This window comes from Centrocercus urophasianus, unplaced genomic scaffold (assembly GCF_019232065.1).
Source record: "Centrocercus urophasianus isolate 14NV4802_14NV808 unplaced genomic scaffold, USGS_Curo_1.0 seq_19, whole genome shotgun sequence".
NCBI classification, from domain to species: Eukaryota; Metazoa; Chordata; class Aves; order Galliformes; family Phasianidae; genus Centrocercus; species Centrocercus urophasianus.
The window spans coordinates 15,783,364-15,808,538 of NW_024884744.1; the positions used below are offsets into that span (position 1 = coordinate 15,783,364).

A 25,175-nucleotide genomic window follows, 5' to 3' on the forward strand; every position below is an offset into this window, starting at 1 on the left:
ACAACGGAGATGCTGTGCTGCTTGGAAAGAAAAGTATAAATCTCTGAAATAGCCATTTACATAATTACTCATCCAGAGAACAAATGCATCAAGGGAAAAAAACAGAGGTACACCACTTATAAGTTGGAGTACTTAAGATGGAGTACTGATGTCACAAGGAGAAACAAACCAAGTGGTGACAGAGTCACTTCTCTGCACTGGCACCTAAAACATTTTCAGGCATTCTGAAAGTGGTTCCAGTATTCCCTTCCCATCCCTCCTTTTTTTCCTTGAAGACAGACCAAAGCAGGATTATCTTTTGTGTTCATCTTTTCACGTACAATAATAAAACTGAGTATTAAATGCAAAGGGGATCTTACAATTTCTGCTACAGAAAACAATCTAATCTGAAAAAGAAAAAAAAAAAAACCAAAAATAAAGCAGTAACACTAAGTTTGCCAGCTAATCATACAGAATCTTGTCCTAAAGCAATAGGATTTTTTTCACCATTTATTTCAACCTAACTAGACTGCTGAACCCATCACACCTCAGAAAGAAAAAGTAAAGTATACCTTTACAGGCTTCAGCAAAACCAATTCTGACAAAAGCACTTCTGCTCAAGTTTCAGGAAAGTATAACAGAAAAACAAAACCATGACCTTTCCTATTTACTTCTTTATTTGATTATACACACCAGCTGTTGCATCTGCTCACACCACTGAACAACTTTGCAGATGAAGAGAGGATACACGACTTATGTAATTTCAAAAAGATGTAAATATGACAGTCAAGAACACACAGTATTTCTTATCATCAAGCCACTTGCATGGGCAATACATAGGAATGAATCTCTCTAATTCTGAAGTATAAAAGGCTCCTCTCTAACACCAAGTACAAGGCATGTGAACCTGGTCTGTTGGTGTGAATGCTGTGCACCTACCATCAGGTTTAACACATTCCATACTCAAAGAATGCCATGCTACCAGAGCGGCTGCAGTTAGCTGATGTGGTATCTGAAAACTAAGAGGTGTTAATTTAAGTAATTTAGTATGTCTTGCCACACTATAACTTCAACAAAAACTGAAGTCTATAATGAATCTAGAATGAATCTATAATTCATTCAAATTGAGCAAAATGATTACGTGAACACTGCATGATATTATCATCTGCCAATACAAAAGTCAGCCAAGTTCACGTAAGATGACACACAGCTGAGATGCTAAACATCACATCAGACAGTGTGCTGAAGCACGTCTCAACACAGGAATTTAGAACACTAATTTAACCAAATCAAAAACATATGCGTAACATTCTACACACAACATCCATGCACTCACTATCTCAGATTCCTTTTTTCCAAATTACAAAATCCTCCTAGTATTTATAAGCGTACTTCACTTCCAATGTGAAGATAACTGATGCAAGCCTTTGTATTTTACTCCCAGGATGACCACTAGGAATCTAGCAGATCCCAAAAGTAATAAAAGGAACTGAGCAGTAGAATGGGATAAAATGCTGAACAGATGTTTTCCTATCAGCCTCTCCTCCTATGCCACGTCTTCCAACCACTCCACCATCTTGACAGCCCTCCTCTGGACTTATTTTGGTATCTCAACACAGAAGGTAATCACACAGAACCACGTGAGAACTGCTACGGATTCATAACTCTGTGGTTTAATCAAATAAACAAACTGATATTTATAGCACAGAGGGATCATTTTAAACAATTATGTTAGGTTTGCTTCCAAAATCTGAGAGAAATCTGTGTGATACACTCCTTTTCTGTAACTAGGTACTAAACCAGAAGTTTCTGCACATCTGGCTTTTATGACCTGGTTCTTATAAAGGAAGAATAAACATGGCATGGGCAAGAAGAGGCCTAGGCCCATGGAGAACTACAGCTTTTAGAGTGCCCTTTGTGGAAATAAGGAATGTGCCCCTGAGGATGTCCCCACCACAGACTTACCATTAGGTGTAGGACACATTAAGTCACGCTGATGAAATGGCCAATAATCCCCAGACCAAACAAGTTCAGTACTCAATAGATTTCTTAACAAGAAACTCAGTGGTCCTATGCAAAACCCTGCACTGAGGCTCAGGCCATGTTCCAGCATGCAGCAGGCTTTGTGCCACTGGTGGAACTCAGACACTGCCGTGGCCTTTCACGTGACTGAAGCAAGGAGAAGGGAGCAGAGTGGCTTTGCACCCCTCTCTGTATGGTGCTGCAAAGTGAAGCTGTGCAAGGACAGCTCCAGCCAGTCTGTCCTATTCTGCCTCTTCCTCCCTGAACAGACTCTGCTTTGCCCACTGTTAGTGGTCTCAGCAATGAAACAGCAGAGGACTAACGGATCGGGAACTAGGGGTTATTAATGCAGATACTATCAATGAGAGAGAGACTGACTTTAAACAGTTTGCCAAAACTAAACATGGGAGAAAAGTAAAAGAGAGACACCAGGCTGCTCTTGAGCAAAGTCTCAGATAAGCATTCCAGTTAAATTAGAATGCACTAAATGACAAAACAGGCTATGGGAAAGTGAGCAAACAAAAAGCAAAATGAGAAAATATACTAAATATTAATATTAAGCTCATTATTAATATTTTAAGGTCATTATTAATATTAAGCTCAGCTTAATGTTTGAACTGAGGAGTACCTTATACCTGGGAAGAGGAGTTACTAAGAAGCTTTTTAATTAGAAAGAGCTCTCCAAAATAAGTTCAAGACTCACCCATTCATTTTCACTTTTTACAATAAACTAACTAAAATCACAACTGAAGAACTGCCAGATATCCAGGAAAACTTGCACAGCTTAAACTTTGACGTCAACTCCTTAAATTGAGTCAATGGATTCATGTGTGATTTTTGTTCGTTTGTTTTCAGAACTTGAGAATATGTACTGATTTGAGATTAGAAGAAAATAAATCTCTCTCAGAAATTCATTGAGCAACATATATGTACTGACACCATAACCCAGCTGCAAATGCTACAGGTTTCTCAATTCAGCAAAGTAACTACAAAATACAATCTCTTTCTTACACAGAATTATTATTATTTTTTATAGGGGAAAAAATCCTCAGTCTCCTATATAAACTTCTCTTAGTGTGTACAGTGAAGAGAGAGGTTTATTTTCACTCTATCCTGTTAGACCAAAAGAAATTAAATCTTTAGGAAAGATTCATACTTACGCTGATAGTTGCACATAAAGCAGGCTTGTGCTGCAATCATCCACTCAGCTCTAGTCTCACAGAAGATAGCAATGTTTGTCTTTGGTTGCTGACCCAACACTGCTAAGCCATTTCCAAAATTAACAGCTTTGATGTACACATCTTCGTATGAAAGCCAGGTATACTTGCCAAGGATGACCTAACAAGAATAATAAATTCAATTTAAAAAACAAAAAGCCTTAACATATGTCCTCTGCTACCTTATCCATGTGAATAAGCTGCAGATGTCCGAAGCTGTTTAAATTGTAACACCGGTTTATTAATAATGAAAATATTCTTGCCAAAAATTACAGCAGCTGTGGAAGCTCCAACACAAATACTGCAACATCTCCTTGCACATCACCGCCTGTTTTGGTTTTCACAATAGGAAGACACACAATTCCCACTGTATTTTGCAGTTCAGAAACCCTAAGAAAGGCTGTGATTATCTGACCCAAATGCTTTTGGTTTCACAAAGCTTTTTCCTCAAATAGAGTGTGACAAGCTAATACGAGTCTTTCTGTGCATTTGCTTCCTTAGACATTTGGACTAAGATTCTCCTACACAAATACAATAAATGGGTGTTTGATCTTATGGAAGACTAACAAACTGGAATCCAGAAAGCACTGTATCCGTGGGTTCTGACACAAATTATGAAATTCCATTCCCTTTGTTTGCTCTAAAACAAACGTCAGGGGAAGAGGAACAATCTTACTGCCATGTTTTACTGCCAAACAGCAGAGGGACTGAAGATGGGAAACTACTGGCAAGCCTCAGCACTGAAAAGCCATGTGGAAAAAGTTAAGCAACCACGCTTTCCTTCCGTATGGAAAGTTGGTGCGCAGTAAAATTGGATTTGAATTTACAGTTCAGTACCTAGCAGGTTCCTATGTGTCTGCTCGTACCTTGCAGTGCCATTTTCTCACCAAGTAACAGGTTATTTAGAGGATATCCTAGAAATTTTCATACGTAGATGCAATACAAAGACATTCAGTACTGCACTTTCAGTCTATTTTCAGTCTACCTTTCTTATCTAGCTACAAGCACCCTGCCAATTTTGAACACCACCATTTTCATTGGTCAAGTATTTTCAACCTTTCCTTTGGCTAGAGAGCAGTAATAATAAATGCACACAAACACTACAAAACAAAATCAGATAAGCAAACTTTTCCCCCATTGCCCCATTCTGTTTTTCAGATTTATCTAAGTTTTGAGGTTGCAGATTGGAACATCTAACTTGGACATGTAACCACATTTCTAAGAAGGCTGTATTTCCAGACTTCCTAGCAAAATGAGTTTGAAAAGCTCGCTTGAATTTTAACAGAAAGAAAACAAAATTCCAATACATTTCTTTTATCAACACACTTTTTCAAGCTGCTGAAATTTTCTGCTGACTGAGTTGTACTCACTACAGCCTTAATCCATACTCCTCATTAATGCCTACATTTAGGGAAACAACACTCAGGGCACGCACAGAAAGATGCTTGGAAACTTCAAAGCATTTTCATTAGAAAATATCACTTATCAAAACAAAAAACCAATACTTGCCAACAACAGCACTACCACCGAAAAATGAACAGATCTCACACACATCTGCTCAAGATTCCCCGTCTTGTTTACAGAAACAGCCTCACAGACGAGTAGGCTGCCCCAAAACCAAAACCCTTACTGAAGGAGGATCACCAGCAACTCCCCTGCTGTCCTGGCAGAGAACCACTGCAGGATGCTGCCTGGCCATGTGTGGCTGCTGGCAACCCCATGGGCACAGTGCCTGGGCACCGACTCGCTGCTAACACGCCAATGACAGGGACCTGGCATGCCAGCCATTTTAACACACCAAAGTGCTTCTGGAATGGGAACATTTTAATGTTTCAAAAACAAACAAAAAAAACCACACGTTTTCCTATCCATTAAAACTTCAATTATTTCTAATTTTAATTTCAGCTTGAGAAAGTTTTTTCCGCCCTAAATACCTTGGAAAGTCTCAACAGAACTCACCAGTACAAAGCAATTTAAAGCAACACCCTTTCTACCACCATTCTCCACTTACAGAAGTGTATCAGAATGCTGCTCTTAAATAATAACAGGAAAAAGCAGCAGGTTCTTGTTACCACTTCTGGTACCTTTTCCAAGTAGTAAATCAACAGCCTTTGGTCTTTCTCACCTGTGGTGTAACCTGCCAAAGTTGAAAAAAGAAAACAAACCTGATCTTTCTGAATAACACTTGTGATTCTTTCTCCTTCTTTAAGCTTCTTTAAGAAACTTTCAGTTTCTTAAATAATTTATCCTCACTGTTTAAGCCAGTTTGATACAAACAGTGAAAAAAAAAAGGCCCTATTTGTGCTTTGCTTTCCTGAAACAGGAGACAACCTGCAGAAAGAAAATAACATACTGGAAGCTGCATTTCTGAGAACACTGGTGAGTCTGAGTCATTAAGACTTTTCTCAACCAGGCTATGCTGGGTTTTACTTTTGCTACTGCCTTCTATGTATTTGAATTCCCATGTTCATTCCCTCCCCACACCCAGAGTCTCTCTCCTATCCTCTCCCTCCATCATTAACATACCTCTTTTGTATACATTCCCTTTTTCTTCCCTGCATGCTTCCTCTGCAGGATGCAGCACAGCTTAGGGTTTCACACACCCTTCCCGATGTTTGAGTACTCATCTTCAAACACATCTCCTTCCTTGGCCCTTTTTGTGTGAAGTTGCTACTATAAAGAGCTGTTAAGGCCGATGGTAAGTGCCGTAATCTTCTGAACATTCACCCACACACCTTACTTTGCAGCTTTCAGAACCTCTCCCTGCTCTCATTACTGACACATGCCAAGAAAGTAACTGTCTGGGAGTTTGCAAGAGAAGGGCCAAGGAGCCAAGATTATTCAGAACCGATTAAACAGACATGTAAAACCAAACACGAAATCAGAAGAGACGGCACCTCTCAACGTTTCCTTAGAATAGTGCACAAGTAGAAAGACACTGCCCTCTAGTGCATCAGCTTTTAACCAGATTTAACCTGCAAGTTAATAAAAATATTTCAATCTTACCCTTTAATGCTGGAAAATATTTAATACCACTACTGAATTAATATTGGGAAATTTATCAAATTACCAAAGAATAAGTATTTGCTGCCTGGTGAACATTTTTTTAACCTGGATTATAGGGTAGCTCTATTCAATATATATATATATAAATATATATATATTTTAGCATGAAGGTGTCACAAAACATTCTGAAAGGCACAGAGGGCACACAGTCATGGAGCTGCCCAACCTCACCGACCATTTGCAGTCTGCTGACAAATAGCTCAGAAGCCTCAAAGAATCTCAACCACAATTTGAAGCTGAACATTTTTGGAAACAGCAATAAAAATAAAGAACCACACACTCCCTAAAATACCGATTACCTAGGAGCACCTATGGCATTTTTCATCATCACAAGCTACCCTCGTTCTGCCCATCACAGCCAGAACCTTCCTGCAGCCCCATGCAGCAGGTTTCTGCACCAGGCACCATGAGCACTGCAGCACTCCCCTGCTGCAAGGAAAGGCTCCTATTGTACCTCACTGCTCATCTCTCTTGACTCATTTCTTTTTTATAAAGTGAGGAAGAGCACGGATTCTGTATTAAACACCTGCCACCATAATGACCCAGTGTCTAAACTCACACTATTTCCTATCTTTGTTGTTCTGCTGCTTGTTTTGTTTGATTGTTTTTACTTAAAGTCTATGAATTTCTGCTTCTTTGGCCACTGCACAGGAATAGATCTTTCAAACAATAATATAAAATACAAAGTTCCAAAAACAGTACAGATTATCTTGGATATCACTGCTCTCTAAATTAAGAGCGCACACAAACTTGAAGATGTAAATCTAGCTTTAAATAATTTTAGCTTAAAGTGGACATACACTTAGTTCTGTTAAGAATCAGAAGCTTTGTTTTAATTTGAGGGGATATGTCTTTACTCGATAAATTACTTAGGCTAATTTAGCCCAATGTAATCTGCAAATCAGAAAGCCATCTTCTAACAAGCAATGCAATTCAGTACACAGATGCATGCTCTACATTCAGAGTTGCCACTGATGTACAGATGACCTCAGATAGGCACATAAGCCATTCCCACCACTCCATTCAATTTCTGAAAGGGAAAAAATAATCAACAAGTTCTGCAGCTCCCATAAGGTACATGAATTACATGCACACTGCACACAAGAACTGAGAAGTGCCACGCACTTATTTAAAAAGCTGTACCAAATAAACCTCATCCTTGTCTTTCACTAAGAGTACCTGGGCAGTGAAGAGATGCATGGTATGAAAGACCAAAATCAAAGCAGAAGAACCCTGACATTCAAAGACACCTTGTACAATTTTCACATTTACTCACTTGCTAAAACGTGCTATGAGGTAATAAGAAATATTGTCTTCCTAATGGAGAAAAAAATAAAGTAAAGCTACTTGCTAATTCCACAACTTGGAACAGAACAGCATCAAGGCAAGCATGGCAATCAACCATCATAAGGGACTGTTGTGTCAAGCTTAGATAGAATTACCTAGTTTAGGTAATTTCTAATCTAAAGGCTGAAAAAATAAGTAATTTAAGTAGGTCAACATCAACATTCTTCAACCTTCCAGTATTCAGAGTATGTTGTTTGCATAATAGCAAAGGCTAAAACTCATAAGATCTTAAGCCTTGTGCTACCAATTATATTTGAAGAACAGAGCACTGAACACAGGCAGAGAAAATTCTGATCTGTGCCCAGAAGCCTCTACTTTGCAGAACACCAACTCCTTTCTGCTTCTTTACAGGGCATCAAAGCATGAATCAAAAACGATTCTACGGACCCTTTTCTCAAAAAGAAAAAAAAAAGTGCATTTCTGAACTCAGGGAAAAATTAATGACTGGGAGGAAGTTTCACTAACAAATCTGCAAAGGCTTCAACACAACTAGATTTTTGCCAACCATTGTGATATCAACTGATTTATTACTATATCAAAATTTAAAATAAGCATTGTTTAAGGACCCCTGTATTACAGACGTAACTTTTTCTTCTGCAGGAAAACCAACCTTAACCAAAAATAGTCCCAAAAGTGCACGCAATTAATAATATCTGACATAGAAGCAAAGGACTCAAACCCTTCTTTGCACATATGTTGTATTCTGGTTCACTTCTTTAGAGAAAACTACATTTTTAAATGCCTGTAATTAAACATAAATCAACTACCAGCAAAGCAACACAAACCCTGAACTTTAAAGACTACAAAAACCTCAGTCTCTTGAAACAGCAGTTTTATACTGAAATTGAACCTCCCTCTCTGCACTATGATTACAGATTAGCAGAAAAAAATCACCCTAAAGAAGACCGAGAGAATAAAATTTTTGCAATTAAAGTCTGGGCAACCCTTTTTCAAGCAAAAATTCCATTAAAGACCTGAACATGCAGGGTAAAACTGTAAACTCTTAATTTACAGTTAACCTCACTGAAAATTGACTACTTTTCTTTACTCCTTTTAATTATGATTTTGAAGAAGACAAAGGGAAATATTTTTTGCTTACCTACAATAAGAACTTTAAGCCACTTACACCAGCCAACTACTTAAAGTAAACAAGTAAATAAAAGGCAGCAGCTATCTTTTCCTCCTCCCAACTTGCTCTGCTGGACCAGAAATGTTCCAAGAGGAAGTAAATACATGGAATAAAAAGTTCTCAAGAGGCAGACTGCAAAAACCCTTACCTTTTTGAAAACCTTTCCTGATGGCTGGATTTCATCTTCCTCCTTCAGGATTTCCCGCGTTCCTAACAGCTTTTTGTCCTTATATTTAGTTTTAGCATACTTAAAAACTTTGTCGAGTGTATCACAGCCAGGATATAAAACTGAAGCTAAGCAGTGCAGACTGTTAACAGACCTGTATGCACCCCCAGGCCTGTTATTCACAGGTCTAGCCTTAACCTGCTTGGATTTTGCTATAGCCTGCCTTGAGCCTGAAAATATGTACCAAGGAATGTACGTTACAACCGTATACACCAAGATAATAAAGTTTATAAACTGCAGAAGAATGGGGTTGATGTTATGCTTCAACTTCATTTTGGCTCCTTGCGACAGTTACAGGGGAGAGTTTGAGACCATGGAGCAATCAGACAGGGATCCAAAAAGATCTGCAAAAAAAAGAAACGAAAAGTTAACAGTAAACTGTATCTGAGAGAGAATGTTTTCAAATACGCATTACAATACGTATCAGAAGTAGGCCTCTATGCAGAAATCAGGCCAGGAGCCTTAATCCCCCAACACAAACACCCAAGCCACCCATACTGAGGAAACACTCTTCTGCTGCATTTAACAGGCTGCAGTGCTGTTGGTATTTGCATTTCTTTGGATGTTAAACAGTACAAACACAATCGTTATGGAATTCAAGACTTGAGTTCTTTTTTTTTTTCTTCATAAATTACACATATAACCACATTTATTAGCACATAACCACGTAACATTTCAGGACAAACACAACTCATTCACAATTTCAAAAGACTCTCCGATCACATTAGAAACCTGCATGTGTATCTGAACAGCAGTCTGCACATCCTTCTACTGTAAGCATCCGACCTCCATACAGAACATAAGAAAACAAGTCACGTAACCATTCTGCATGAGGGGAACTTGATCGCTGGTCACCCAACCACTGATCAGCCCAAATCCTACCAACAGCACTAGGAAGAGATTGTGCAACTTCCTCCAGTGTCCTTACAACACCTCCATACTCCATATACTTTTTTTTTTTTTTAAGCACAGTTTATCATATGTAATGAATTCAGTGATGCAATGCCCTAACGTGCTCTAATGCACAGTAAATAAATGAGTCTGTCTATCCAGAAGATCCACACAATCAACAGAATTAATTAAAATTACTGGGGCAAATCAAAGACAATTGCCATAATGGTTGAAGATGAATTTCTGCAACAGAGAATGAGCTGCCCATTACAAAAATAGTTTTGTCCATAAAAGCAAAGCAGTCTAACTATAATTACATATCATTCAGTTAACTTCAAATGTATCGATACAACTACATGAAGAGCAATAACGTTAAGTCAGAAAACTAATACTGATGTGTGCACAAGATGCACACATTTGACTGTTCTTACTAAATGAACCAAGTGCCCGTTCACAGGCCACAATGCCAATCCCATACCAGTTTTGCTGTCTTACAAACACCCACCAAGTTCAAAAACCCTAATAAAAAGAAAGTTAGTAGAAAAAAAAGTTTGTATCATAAAAGATAAAACTTAGTAATGGAAAGACACCTCACTTTATCACAAGCATTAGACTTGTACATCCTTTTGTAATCGATCCACAATCCTAAATGTGATGAATGAGATCAATTCCATCTTTCTCCAGATCATTCAGTTTTTCAGAACTCCAAGCAAAAGTATTTCTGCAAAGCACCCAGAGACTAGTATTAACTCAAGCATAGGAGTCCTTCCTTGTAGATACTCAGTGGAGCAAGCAGCAGAGAGGGAAAGGAGTTTGAAACCTAAAATGGAAAATGGAACAGTGTGTATATACATATATATATATATATATATATATATATATACATACACACACACAAACACAAATTATTTTTAAGATCAAAGGCAAAACAAGCGACGATAAAAATCTTAAGTAGGCTAAAGGGCAAATTCAGTAATCGTTTGAAGAGACTTATGTTCTTAGGCTGTCACTGAAGGATACTTAAATGGAAATAACCACGTGCCAGACAATAAGCTGCTGTTGTCCAGAAAAATTATGGTGCTGTTGATAGCAGCACAGAACGTGACGTCTTCATGCTGAATTCTGAGTTCAGCAGACAGAAGTTCACCCGTTTTCCAGGAAGTAACACACCATGGGAATTGTGTCTGGCCCATCTCAGGGCAGAGGGGAGCATACACTTCTTCCTTATAAAGCTGAAGACGTTATTTGTGGCTACGCAGTAGAAAAGGAATTTAACCAAACTCTGTGACAAGCAAGAAATAAAGACAACTGACTTAATACCTTTTGGAAAATTCTTCTCCAAAGAAAGTCCCTATCTGAAAAACAAGCAAGCTGTCCAGAAACATTCACTGTCGGTTGCACGGCTCTTTGCTTAGGAAGGCACTGAGACCTTCTAGAACAGCAGCTTTCCTTTTGATTTTGCTGATATTCAAACAGCTTTATTCCCAATTCAGAATGAGAAAGGCTTCTCCACTTTCTTTGGGAAAAAAAAAATAAAAATAAATGCACCAAGGTCTGATCTTAAGCTCTTTTTTTTTGGTGGCTTATTCAAAGTCTTGCACAAAACCCCACGTTTGAGTTGATTTCTTTGAATTGCAAATCATTAATTGTGTTAAGGCTTCATTGCAACAAGAGGTCGATTTCAAACGGATTCTTTTAAAAATTAACGTTTACAAAAACGTAGCTTTTCTGCCTCAAATGCTACTTTTTGTAGATTAAAAAAAAAACAAGATTTTCCAAATGCATTTTCTTGCCTACAGATCAGTTGAGACTCATTTCTTCTCATTGAAATCTTGTAAGGTTTATTTGAAGATGTCCTTGAAATGATGATTTGTGGTCATCACTCTCTTAATACAGCTACTCACAGGAAGAGGTTAAATAAACTCAACATTTAGGGGCAGGGAAGGCAAAGTAGACAAGAACGGGATCCCAAGTAGGTTTAGTAAACACTGGTGAAAGCCAATAACTGAGAGAGCACCCCCTGCCTTTACAATGCCCACATACTGTTCTTAAGCAAGTCACTGACAAATAAAAACATATGAAATATGTGAAACATCTGTAAGTTAGCAGCCTACACAGCAGGTTAGCTGTAAGCATTCAGGCCCTCAGATAACACACATGCATTCTAATGCAGTTGGGGTGTTCAAACCCTGACCAAATATGCAAGAAAGTTGGCAGATGAAACTAAGCACTGGAGGAGAAAGCTTTTAATTTATGCAAAATCATTTATACAAAAAAAGCACAGAGGCAAACATTCCTGCACACACCCAACAGCAGTTCTATTTATATGTAAAGCAATTCCATGAAACAGGCACCGAGCAGCAAAGAGTAAGACCATGGGTTTCTTCAACCAGCCCAGGAAGAGGCAACCAGCACACCCACTGCTGAGTTTGGGGCAGCACACGGCAGCGCTCAGCACTGATCTGCTTAGTGCATAAGCAGTGATTTGGCCTGATACACTTCTTACACTAATGCTGTTACGCCCTTTTGGTTTAGAAGCAAACTTTTGTTGAATAAGAAATAAAATCCTTGCAGGAATGTGTTTACTAATTGATCTGCTTATAGCAGTTGCACTACAATAAAAGCATAAATTAATAAGAAAAAGAAACCTTATGCAACTTTTTATTATGGCAGGCACAGGTACATCAGCTGATACAATATGTTCCTGTCTCAGTTTACTCAACAGGAGCTGTCACAGGCAACTGCAAGATCTAAAAGTGGAAAATCCCAATTACATATGTCGATTACTAAAGCTATTCCCTGCTTCTTCAGTTGTGTTTTGTAATATACACAAATAAACAAATCCTTTTGCTCACCTATCACTGCACTGTATCACCTTGGAGAGTCCAGGCCCACCACATTAAGTTAAAACAAACCCTGTTACAACATGCAGCAGGCTGGTCCTGGTTCATGCCTAAGCACAGCACAACCGAGGTGCTGCAGCAGTCAGACTCCGCAGCTCGTACCACCAGTTCCACCATTTGGAGTTGAAAAAAATTACATACACAGCACTGTATATTTATCTATGCATGGAATAGACTTCAGCAAGAGTCGTAAACATTCCCGGATTAAAAAGACTACACAAAACAGTAACTGTCACAAACACCAACTTCAATCTACTATAGACAAAGGCTTTATTTATCACACTTTAGGGAAACAAGTCACACTTAAAATGCATACCAGCAACTCAGATTTAAAATATGCAGCACAGGTAACACTTCCTACCTATTCCCCGACTGCAAACATTATAATTTACAAAGCCATTCACTCCTCAGGCAGATTATCTCTTCCACAAGACCGTTTCAGTGGCTGGAGGTTAAGAATCAAGGTGCTTCCATCCAACTTCTGTCACACACAGCAACTAAACAAGCAAACTCAAACCCAGGGAGTTCAGATTATCCACACAAAAATACTGATGCGTGTGTAACTTAAATTGTAAATTTCTTACACCAGTGAATCCTGCAAACTAATCAATTTGTTAATAGTTGCAGAAAAGTTAACAAGGGTTATTAATAGGCTTGGCTTTATTGGACTAAATATCAGACAATACGTGTAGATATTCTGTTATCTTGATTAAGAAAATTAAGACAACATAGAAAAACACATTATGCAGCACTTTGCACTGTTTGCAAACTTTACATAATTAGCCTCTGCTAATTTACACCTGGACTTTAAATGTTTCTTTGCTGATATTCAGCAAGTGAGCTACTTGTTTTTACAAATTGAAGAGTTCTAGAAGTTGCTGTTACTTACTTTTAAACATTCATGTATTCACCTGCATAAAATTGGGACAGAAAGCCAAACACCCAGAAATAGTTAGCAGCCTCTATTTCACGAGGAAATCCCTGGAATGCTACGTGAGTTGCAGGCTGAGGTGATGAACGCTTTTGGGAACAGAAATCTAAATACATGCCAATCTAAGTAGAAGAGCTGTTCTGCAAGATAAGTTTATCATAGTCTTATCTGAAAACTGATGTTCCTCACAGCTGCCGCAGGAGTGCCGTCACACTGCTTATAAAGAAGCAGAGCAGACAGGAACCCCACACAGCCCCACAGCCCAGTTGGCGCGAACCCAACAGAGCCCCGAGGCTCGGCTGACTGAGAACTGCACAGGCCCAGCAGACCGATCTGAGAGCAGAGCTGGTGCTCAGCACACCTCCCCGAATCCCAGCCCTGTCGGCAGCTCAGGCCTTCCTGCACACAAGGCTCATCTGAGCACACAGCTGCTGGGCAGAGGCGGCAGCAGGCTGCAGGAGGGGTGTGTGACAGCGCTGGGCAGCCACAGCAGCAGTTCCCACGTGGCTCAAGCACATTTAATGCTGGGCTGCTAATAAAAACAGAACGTTTGTTTGCAAAATCCAGCTTTTCCCTTCCATTGTCCCACTACTTTAGTGCCTGTGTGGCTAGGAACAAGTCCAATTAGCTCACTGATCCACTTTAAACCTCCTTGTCAGGCCAGAAGGGTGGACCTCCCTTTGTATCAACTCTGGTGCTTTCTGGAGCCCAGGGTATCATTGCAGGAACCTAAATCAACAGAAAGGCAATGCTACAGACACCTAAACAGGCACTCCTGAACCTACTGTCACCTATAAACATCCTTTGAAGATACTAACATCAGTTGAAAAAACAGCCTTCCCTGCAATTCTGATCTTAGCAATGTTCCTACTCAGTTGTTCCTCAATGTTCCTACTAAAATGTATTTTCCTTAAGCTTTTAACTTATATAAGCCTAATTAAATGGATTGGCCAATCAATCTTCCACTAATAAGAGTAATTAAAATCAAGTGTAAGGTAGCAAATTTGATGGATGAAGTACCTGACTACAACTGAAGATGTTCAAGTAGCTTCGGTATCTACATAGTCAACATCAAAAAGAAGTAAACAACAATTTCCCAAATATAGTATTAGGTTTTTAAACCACAGCTACAAATTATGCATCAAAGAGCAATTGAACAAGGACACCAACACCACTATACATAAAGTAAGAACTCCACATAAGAATTAAATAGAAGCTTCAACATTATCCCCAGCTCTGGCTACTGGAGAGGGGGAGTACGGCCCAGGCATCACTGCCAGTTTACCCTGCTCCAAACTTCAACTTACTGCCATTTTCCAATCGTTTAAGACAGTCCTGCTAAGTACGTCCACTGGGCGGCAGACTCTGCTTTCCATATGAACAGACAGGAAGGATCAGAACGGTGTGATATGCATTTTCTACTGCCAAACACAGCCGGAGTTCACTTCTCTTATTTCTGGGAAAGTTAAAATGCCACGCTGTCACACAGGCTTCTGTGTGTATGTGGGGAGGGGGAGAAGGGGGGGTAGATGAAAAACAAACGAAAAACAATCAAAATAGAATCAAAACAGAAATCAGTGTTCTGTTTCTGCTCAGTCTGGCTGTGCATTGCATAACAGTCATATCTGTCATATAAGAACGTAATATCAGAAACTTCCAGCATGCACAGAGATGTTCTCATTTACTTTTAGATGAGCTGCTTTTCCTGTAATGTGACAGAAAACATTTTTTAAGGGAATACAGATTAATGAATTAAAAAAGAAACCCACAACATATGGCCAGCTCTGAAGTCAGGTAAGACCTTGTGTTTTTAATGCCATTGTCTTCCTTAACATTTGTTTTTGACTTCATGGGCTTCTGCTAGGGATAACTTTAATTCAGAAGCCCTTTAAAGAGCAAGCAGCAGACAAATAAACTTAAGTCAATCAACAAAGTCATACCTAGAGACCAAAATGATGTTATAGACTCCTGAAGAAAAAGATTTATTCTAAATCTTTAAAGATGTTCTTCACAAGAAAAGTACCAGCCAGATGAACTACACTTTCAAGAGGACTTGAATCCATTTTAAAGGGATAAAGACATCCACAGCACAATCAGACAGCGGATTGATGAAGTGGCACATTTCACCACTTAACTGGACAGGCTGAGCTGCCGACATTTTAAATACACTTTCTATTTTGAAGAACAAATAAATGTTCAGGCTCTAATTCCTTTTTTTTTTTTTATTTTGTTTTGTTTTCCCAACATAATTGTGTCCAGCCAGCTACAAGAATTTACCAGCAAGAAATGTAATGAATTAACTCCCCAGGAACATCAGCTCTTCTTCCCCCATGTTCTGCTGCAGTGACTGCACCTCCAGACCAGGGGAAGATCCCTGCTCTGGCAGCAGTAGTTGCTGTGAGGTTCCCAGATGGAACCATCACATTTCAGCAATGGATTTCTGCTCCAAAGCCCAACTGCATGTTTCAGGCTGCATTTTGTACCAGTCACTCAATGTAAGGAAGAGATACTCTCAAGCCACTCAGCAGGAGAGCTACCACAATGCTCAGGAGCTATCACATAAACTGGAAAGTCACTGATGCAGGAAGCAGTGCTGTACGTGCACAGAAGCCTCTGGGCATTTGGTATCTCACTAAGTGAGCCTCTCACAAGGGTTAAGCAAGACATACAAGGAGCGGTACTTCACTCCAGCAACCACACAAATGCAGAGCACAACATGGGGAGGTTTTCCTGAACACAAATAAAAGGACAATATCCTAAGTTCTGTGAATATGGAATATTCAAGTACATTTTTTGTAATCACAGAATCATTAAAATTGGAAAAGACCTCTAAAATCATCTAGTCCAACCAACCACCTACCACCACCAGGCCCACTGATCCACATCCCAAGTACACATCTACCCTTTCCCTGACCACCTCCAAGGATGGTGACTCCACTCTTCACCACTCATTCACCACTCTTCCTAAGAAGAAATTCTTCCTAATACCCAACCTGAACATCCCCAGCATAACTTGAGGCCATTCCCTTTCATCCTATTGCTGTCACCTGGGAGCAGAGATCACCCCCAACTCACACAGCCTCCTTCCAGGCAGCTGTAGAGTGCGACGAGGTCTCCTCTGAACCTCCTCTCCCTCAGACTGAACATCCCAGTTTCCTCAAGACTGTTTGTTTTAGACTGCATACACTAGTAACTGTGAAATCCCATCTCCAAATAGAACTTCACAGACAACTGCCCTTGACTCCCAAGCTGCATCTTCTCACAAATACTCTGTTACATTTGAACATATAGTCCACTTGAGCAGCAATGTATCGACACTGTTTTTCTCCTCAGAACCTAATATCAAATTATCACATGACTTATTTAACTTCAGTTTTCAAGCAGGCTCAAACTAAGCTAAGCCGTAACTTACAATACACTGGAATGCTGCAGAACACAGTTATTTGCACGAGTGCTGACCAAACGTGTGCCACGTGCAGAAGCACGACACCAGGCCGTGTCTGACACTAGGTCACTAGTCACTAGCTAGTTCCAGCGAGGAACTCACGGCTTTGTCACGGATGCAGCGCCCTGTTCTCTGCAACATCTCAGCTGGCTAAAAAGCTCCCTGAGATAAGCACTTTCAGAAGTGCAAGCAGGGCTCCACAGCAGGCTGCCTCAGCTGCTCTGCCCTCCATCCCCCCGTGCCCTGCATCCAGGTAACCTTGCAGCAGACAGCACCCCTTGCACCCAAGAAGTGCATAGAGGTGACATTGGGCTGTTGCAGGGAAGCTTAAAACACAAACAAGCAGGCTGCTTTGCTGCAGCCCTTGGATGCTCTGATTCTCCAGGGAAAGCAGGAGAACTTGAAATGTATATAAGTAAGGTATGAGGATGCCTAACATGGTCATTTGAAATATCACCCTATTTTCTAACCTAGACATAAGAGGACATGAGGGCTACTTTTTTCCTTAGCTGCAACTGAGTGAATACCCTTTTCTCTCTTTTTAGAATCCCCTCCCTTTCTTGTAAGCAAAGGCAAGCAGGACCATTGATGAGCATACCTGACAACCCCAGAATACAAAACAAAGGCAAAACAAGAACTCGTTAAATTAAATATCATTTATTCTAAGAGCACTGATAAGAACTAAGAGCATGATCCCCAGCTTCAGCTCCCTGTTCAACCTTTTAAAAATAAATTTACAAACCCAAGTGTTGAAAGTCAAAGGACTACATCCAGTACCCTCTGCTGGGGGCCAGAGGAGATTAAGCTGAGGAGGCAATTAGCTACTCACAGAGGTTAATTCAAGTCCTTCGAATCAGTACACAAATATCATATAGGTAAAGAGTCTCTTGCAGAAGGGAATTCTCTCTTCAGCAAAAACAAAGAGCCCTCAGACCCCAAGTACGTAAACAAGATGGAAACATTCAAGTACCTGTTCTGGGTAGTCTGCACCACAAGTTTTAAAAAGGTCAACATTCTTGTTTTTAAAGAAAGAAAAGTGCCATTGTACCAACTGCACTTGAAGGAATTCTGTGTATATTCTCAGCCAAACTTATTTTGCCTGCGTTATTCAAATGGTAAGATTAGATTAATACATGTTGACAACTGGAAGTCCAGAATAAGCTATTAAGTATTTCCAGAATCTAAGATCAGAAATCAAGAATTTTATCTGTTTCATGAGCTACAAACATTTAAAAACAACAAAGTAACCACAACTTTCAATAAAGAAATAAATCCCCCAAATCATCATGAACAACAAAGCTAACAATGTAATGAAAATACAATTTCAACCATTATACTTTTAAACTCATACTTTAGATACAGAAACATCTATACCAGGCTGGAAGCTCTCTCCACTCTATCATGCCCTAGATACTGTGAATGCATAACATAGAATGTGGACAGGATTTTTTTTTCTTTGTAATAAAACTTTTATTGGTAAATTACTGATTTTTAGGAACAGAAGCTGTCACGTGTCCCTGTGAATGTCCTCTTAAGTTCCTGGTGAAAGGCCCTAAGGCCATGTTCCATTGCCCACCAGCAGCCTTGGTTGGGCCAAACCTCCATGCTAGGCCACTCACATGGCAGTTCATAGCCCCACTACACTCAGTTGGGATTTGTACCTTGTTCTTGAAAATTCTGGACATTATTAGGCAAAGCTAATTATGTGGATTGTAAGAAAACCAGATAAAAATCTCCATAAGCATGTTTCTATACAAGAAAAATAAAATCTAAAGAGTTATCACAGCTGCAAAGCTAGAAAATATATTTTTAAGCATCTCAGAGCTGTCCATTAGGAAAATAGTTTCCCTCTTCATACTTTCCTTAAAACAGGAAGATGAAGCAAACTTCCCCCCACCATAAGGGCAGAGTAAGTCCAAGATCCACTCATGAGACTGTATGTGCCCAAGTCCATGGGGCCAGATGACATGCATCCCATTGTCCTAAGGGAGATAGCTGATGTGGTCGCTGAACCGCTCTGTTATATTTGAAAAGCCAGGGCTGCCAGGCAAAGTCCCCAGGGACTAGATGGAGGGAAACATCACTCCCATCTGGGAGAAAGGGAAGAAGGATGACCTGGGGAACTACAAGCCAGGGAGCCTCACCTCTGTGCCTGGGAAGATGGTGAAACAGATCCACTTGGAATACATGTTAAGGCACATGAGGGACAAGCGGGTGATCCGAGACAAGCAGCACAGCTTCACCAAGGCAAGGCTGCGCCTAACCAGTCTGGTGACCTTCTGTGGTGGAGTGATGGTGTTGGTATACCTCTGCTCTGCCCTTGTGAGGCCCAGCTGGAGTTCTGCATCTGAGTCTGTGGTCCCCAACACAGGAGCTTTTGGAGACGGTCCAGAGGAGGGTGATGAAGATAATCAGAGGGCTGTAATACCTCTCCTATAAAGATAAGCTGAAGGAACTTGACTTGTTCAAATTGGAGAAGAGAAAGCTGTGGAGAGATCTCACTGGGGCCTTCCAATATTTAAAGGGAGTTTATAAACATGAGGGAAATCAGCTTTTTACAAAGGTAGATAGTGATAGGGCAAGGAGTAATGTTTTACACTAAAGGAGGAGAGATTTACGCTAGATGTCAAGAGGAAGTTCTTTACTGGGTGAGTGGTGCACTGCTGGAACACTGGTTGCCCAGAGAAGTGGATGCCCCACCTGCCCTGGAGGCAGTTAAAGCTAGGACGGATGGGGCCCTGAGCAATCTGATCTAGTACTTGATCTGACCTAGTGCAAGGTTGGCAACCCTGCCTGTGGCAAGGGATTGGAACTTGATGATCCTTGAGGTCTGTTCCAGCCCAAGCCATTCAATGACTCTATGGTTCATTAGAACCATTGAACACACAGCTATACATACATGACAAGCCCTGGTGACAGGACTTCCAAAATCACTGTGAACTTTATGACAGCAGAGCAGATGCAGCTCACATCTTCCCACACATGCAAGCAAGCTCCCTGCCCTAGCACTGCTGAGGCTACTGCCTTCTTCCTACGCCTGCTGCCTTACCGTCCCCCTCTCCTCCTCAGTACTCACCACAAATCCTTATGAAGTCTGGAGACACAAGAAGAGAAGCATTATAGATCTTTGTGTACACCACTCCTACCCTTCCACAAAGCATTCTCAACTTCTGGTTTCTTCCCTGCTCCCTTCTAACTTTCACACACACTAAACTTTTTTAACACAGATAACAGATAGCCTCTTTACCAAACATAAAATTACACACATACCAAACTGTTAACAACCCACCATACATCTTCTACTTTCTAACTTTTTCTTTTAGGTTCCCAGAGAATGAGTCCGTGCATTTTGATTTTTACTAAGTTTGATTTAACAACTGCAGAGCATGCTCCACTGTTTCACAGAATACAATGTGCCTTCACTTTGCTTTGCTTCACTTTGCTTTTCAGAAGTCACACCACTCTGCTTGGTCCGATAAACTTACGTCATCACACACACACACGCATGTCACTGCACTAACTGCTCTGTGTCTGCTCAGGAAGCAACGAACCTCAGGAAGAGGCTTTACTTAAAGCATCTCCACGGACGCAGAGGTTGCCCACATGTCTCTTAATTGTCAACCTGCATAAAACACAGCAAGTTCTACATCCTGCTCTGGAGAGCAAGATGAGAAAGGAAGAATACTTTTCTCTCTGAAGATACAGACAAGTTGTTGCTAGATGGCATTTTTACTTTCCATTTACAATGGGTTTATCACAGAAGAATGAAGTGTTTTCCAGAGACAGGAATGTAAAGCAGCAAACAGATATGGGACAGGACATGGGATTTGCAGTACCACTGCTATTTCACTGCTTAATCAACACAAAGTCGTCTCTTCCCCCATCCAGGTCTTACACTGCTTAATCTAGTGGATATAAGCATTCCAAACAAGGATGATGCTTACACAGTACTCAATAACAGAGTATCGCATTTCCAATTTTTAAGTGAAATAGGGAAAGGCTTGCACTTAGTTATTGCTGCTTTTGACTGTGAAAAACCACAATTCAGTAACTTTTGATAAGCCTTGCATTATCTTCCCTGCTTTTCAGGAAACTAATGAAACTGAGAAGCCGGTCTGTCCCACATCAGATGTTGTAATGAGGTAGCATGGCTTGCTAAATGACAACCATCACAAACACTGACACACGACTTCCCAAAACACGTGTGCTGACAAACTGCCACCTCCTCCTATGGGATTACATACACCAAACAGCACTACGACTGCCCACGAGCTCATGGGACTCGTTCATGGGACAAGGAGGCACTTGTGAAGGCAATTCCTTCCCAAGAATTAATGGAGACTGCTGCAAAACAACTCACGAGTTTTGAATAGTACTGCCCTAGTTGATCTAGAAGCAAATGCAGAATGAGATTTGAGCTTTCTTCGGAGATTTCAATTTTTGTTTCACCCGTAGCCCTGGATTTAATAACGGTCATGCAGGAGGTGCAATTGGGATACAGCCTGTCCAGCTCATTTCCTTGAACGTGTTCAAAAGTGCACCTTGAAGCAGAGTACTGAAATCTTCAAGGGCCCTTCAGGCCTTACTACACCATGTAGATCAGGATCTCAGAATGGAGAGCAGTTCTTCCAACTCTAACTGCAAAATTAAACAAATAACGCCTTGCCATTTGAGAGCCTCTTAAGATTGCCTGAAGTGCTTGCAATATTCCTGCAAGTACAAGAAATAAACCTGCTTTGCAGAACAGCACACAGCTCTCACTAAGGCGGCTCAGAGACATCCGCCATGCAGGCAGCAGCTACCTGGAGACTCAGGGTGACTATGAGGGGAAGGGACTGCAGGGATCTTCAGTTCCACCCTCAGCTCAAAGCAGGGTGACCCAGGGGATGAGACCTCCCTTCTGAGGGCTTTGCACAATTACATCTTGAAAACTCCAAGGAAGGAGATGGGACTGCAACGCTCTGGAGCCATGAGGAAGGGGATGATTTGCTGCCACAGGGCCACCAGGTGAGACCCAGTGGTAGGGCTGCAGGGCTGCACCCCACCAGGACAGCCCTGCAAAGGGTGAGTTTGCTTAGTAACCGACAGCACACGAAATGGATAGAAATCAAAGCCAAGTCTTCTTAGTGTTAATACACCTTACTTAGTAGTACTAAGTCGCATCTTAGGGCCATATTCAGATGCCCTAAATTCCACATAAATCCTTCTGCCTCCTATTTCTTATTAGCTGGCTTTCAGTCAGCTCCCCATTCAGCATCTTACATAAATTCTCTGAACTGCTCTCCAAAAACAACTGGATTTCTCCATGGTCTGGGAAAAGTGGATTTGGTGTAATTGCAGCCACCTGAACCCCATCTGTAAGGCCCAGCAGCACCACTTCAGGCTGCATTACTCCTTTGGTCTCATCACTGTGGTGAGAAGCAGCAGTTTGTCAAGGTAAGTTTTGATTTTGTTACTCTTCCACCGGAAAAAAAAGAAAAAGTACTTTTAAACAAAAAGCAGATTTCTAAACAATTCAGGACCCAATTCTTCATGTTCTCCTCTGGAACACAACTCCATACCTGGGTCTCCTTGAACATGAATGCTCCACCCATAGTTCTCTCACATTTGGTCCTAAGGCACACATGCTGCTTTGTTCCTGATTCTTTGATAAAGATTTGGTCTTTAGTATGATTATAGCTCAAACTATTCACTGGTTTGTTGAAAGGAAAAGTAAAAGCCCCAGACCAGCAGTAAACACGGGCTGCAATCGTGTCTTAAATAAGAGCGCACAAAGACATCACATCCAGTTCTTCAAAGACTATCAATCTTCCATTAAGAGCCCTTTTGGTGTTTCTAACGATTCCAGTTGAGTCAGATCTCCTCATTTGAGAAGTTCCTCAAACAGAAATCAGTATTACAGTTTTATAAAAGCACCCTAAATTGAGAACTTAGATGTGCCAGCACACTCATCCCAAGATGCTCTGCTCAAGCAGCCTTACGTAATTAGGACCCTTCACACAAGAAAGACAGAGTAAAGAGACAGAAGCACTCCTCACCATTCTTAGAAGAGGAACCAGCACCTGTGCCCTGGCAGCTCACCCCACAGCCCAGTGCCTGCGCATAGCCACCAGGCACAGATCCTGCCCCAGCCTGAAGCCAGCTCTCTCTGAAAACATCACAGCACACCAGCAAGACACACAACTGTGAAATATCCTGTATCAGCTGATGTCACTGTTTGCTGAGGGTTCATCCTTTTCACAATCACTCTGAGCAGAATGGGACGCCTGGAGACAACGTAACTCTCAAAAACAAGTGACAGCTTATTGTGGATCAAACAGGCTATTTTATAACAAGTGTGGCAGGTTTGCTTCTCTTCCAGTGGCATTGTTTCTAGTAGTAAGAAGCCAGCTGCTCTGAGCAGTCACCAGAAGCAGACCTGTACCACAGTGCCCAATGCCTTTCAGCTACCTTGAGCACAGGGAACAGCAGAGCCACCAGGTTTATCCCTATTTGTCAGACAGCCATCAACATCAAACAAAGCATCAGATCTGGCTCTACCTCTTGTTTCTAGGGACTCACAACCACATACAGAGGGAAGCAAGCCTTTGGGTCACAGCATTCAGCTTCAGACACTCCTGAAGCACACACAATGAAGTGACCACCAGGAGCAACAATGCTTTTCCTCACCTTCTCATGGCATGCAGGACATGCAAACATGACATTCAAGCTCACTGTGGTGCAGATAGCAATGGACATCAAGTCTCACGGGTTCACCCAGATTACTGCCTTCCTTTCAGGACACATCAAAACCTGATTAGGCACCCACCATTTCTGATTACATGCCATTACATATAAAGTTACATAGTGGTGGGGCTTTCTTGGGGAGGGTGCTGCTTCAAGAAGCTCAGAAGACAACCCAGCAATGCTTCCTTCGAGCTGCCTTCATGCAGCCCACGGTTCTAATTTTCCCGGCGGTTTCTGCCTCGTGACTGTAGAAGCTCCGTGCCCAGCTCGCACGGCCCGAGCCCGGCGCTGCTCACGGCGACGGCCGCGGCCCCGGAACGCGTTCCTGTCCGCGCACCTCTGCCAAAGGCAGCGCCCAGCGGGCTGACCGCGGCACACACCGCAGCAGCACGGAGCCCTTCGGAATGCGAAGGCAGCACGGCAGCACGGGCCGGCAGCGCGCACAGCCGCTGGGCTCCCGCAGGCGGCGCGTTTCGGACCGCACAACGAAGCCCGCACGCGATGCGCTCCCAGCGGGCAGCTCCGGGCCGGGGGCCGCCGCAGTCAGATCCAGAATCCGAGCCAGAGCCCGCCGCTCGCCACGCTGGCACAGCCGGCCCCGAACCGCCACCTGCCCCGGCCCGGCCTCGCCGCCGCTCCGGACGCCCCACACAAAGCGCAGCGCACGCCGCCCCTGGAGGAGCCGAGCCGAGCCCAGCCCTACCCGACCCGCCGCGCCGCCGCGGCACCTTCAGCACCACTCCGGCCCGGATGGCCGCCGTGAGGCCACCCCGCCGGGGGCTGCTACAGGCCCCGCGCCGCCCACTCCGCTCGGCGCTACGAGGACGCCCGGCCGCCGGGCACTCACCGGTGCGCTGCCCGCGGGCGGAGGGTCCCGGCGTACCCCTCGGCTCAGCCCCGGCTCGGCCGCCCGCCGCCGGGCGCGCTCATCCCGTATGCGGCTGGGCGCCTCCCGATTGGCCGCCGAGCGGTGGCGCGCGGGGCCGGGCTCCGCAGGAATGGCGGCGGGGGGGGTGGTGAGGCGAAGCGGGGTTACTACAGGTCAGGCGCGGCGCGGCGCTGGGCGGGGCCAGGAGGCGGGGCCGGGCAGCCGGAGGGGTCGAGCTGCGCACCGCGCCTGCGCGGCGGCCCCGCGGCTGTGAGGCGCGGGGAGGTTGCGGGGCCCGCGATGTTAGCGGCCGGGCGCAGGGAGCCTGACGTCAGCTGTCGCCGCGGCTGTGGCTGACGGAGCAGGCTTTGGTCAGGGCTCGGTTCCTGCCGGCCGTTACTGAAGACCTGTCCGTGCGGACACCT

At 42.4% G+C, this 25,175-nt stretch overlaps 1 protein-coding gene across 2 annotated transcripts in view; it reads right to left on the reverse strand.

Annotated features, from left to right (window-relative positions):
* The window catches only part of ACSL3 (acyl-CoA synthetase long chain family member 3), a 42,554-nt gene extending 17,753 nt beyond the window's left edge, over positions 1-24,801 (reverse strand). For both annotated transcript variants that reach the window (XR_006169195.1, XM_042820948.1), the window contains exons 1-3: positions 24,730-24,801; positions 8,909-9,330; positions 3,162-3,339 (exon numbers count right to left, since the gene is read on the reverse strand). Coding sequence is in view for 1 of the 2 variants with exons in the window: in XM_042820948.1 (XP_042676882.1) it covers positions 3,162-3,339; positions 8,909-9,259 (529 nt within the window). In the remaining variant the exon portion in view is untranslated. The remainder of the gene's footprint in view (positions 1-3,161; positions 3,340-8,908; positions 9,331-24,729) is intronic.
* Positions 24,802-25,175: the final 374 nt, after the last annotated feature.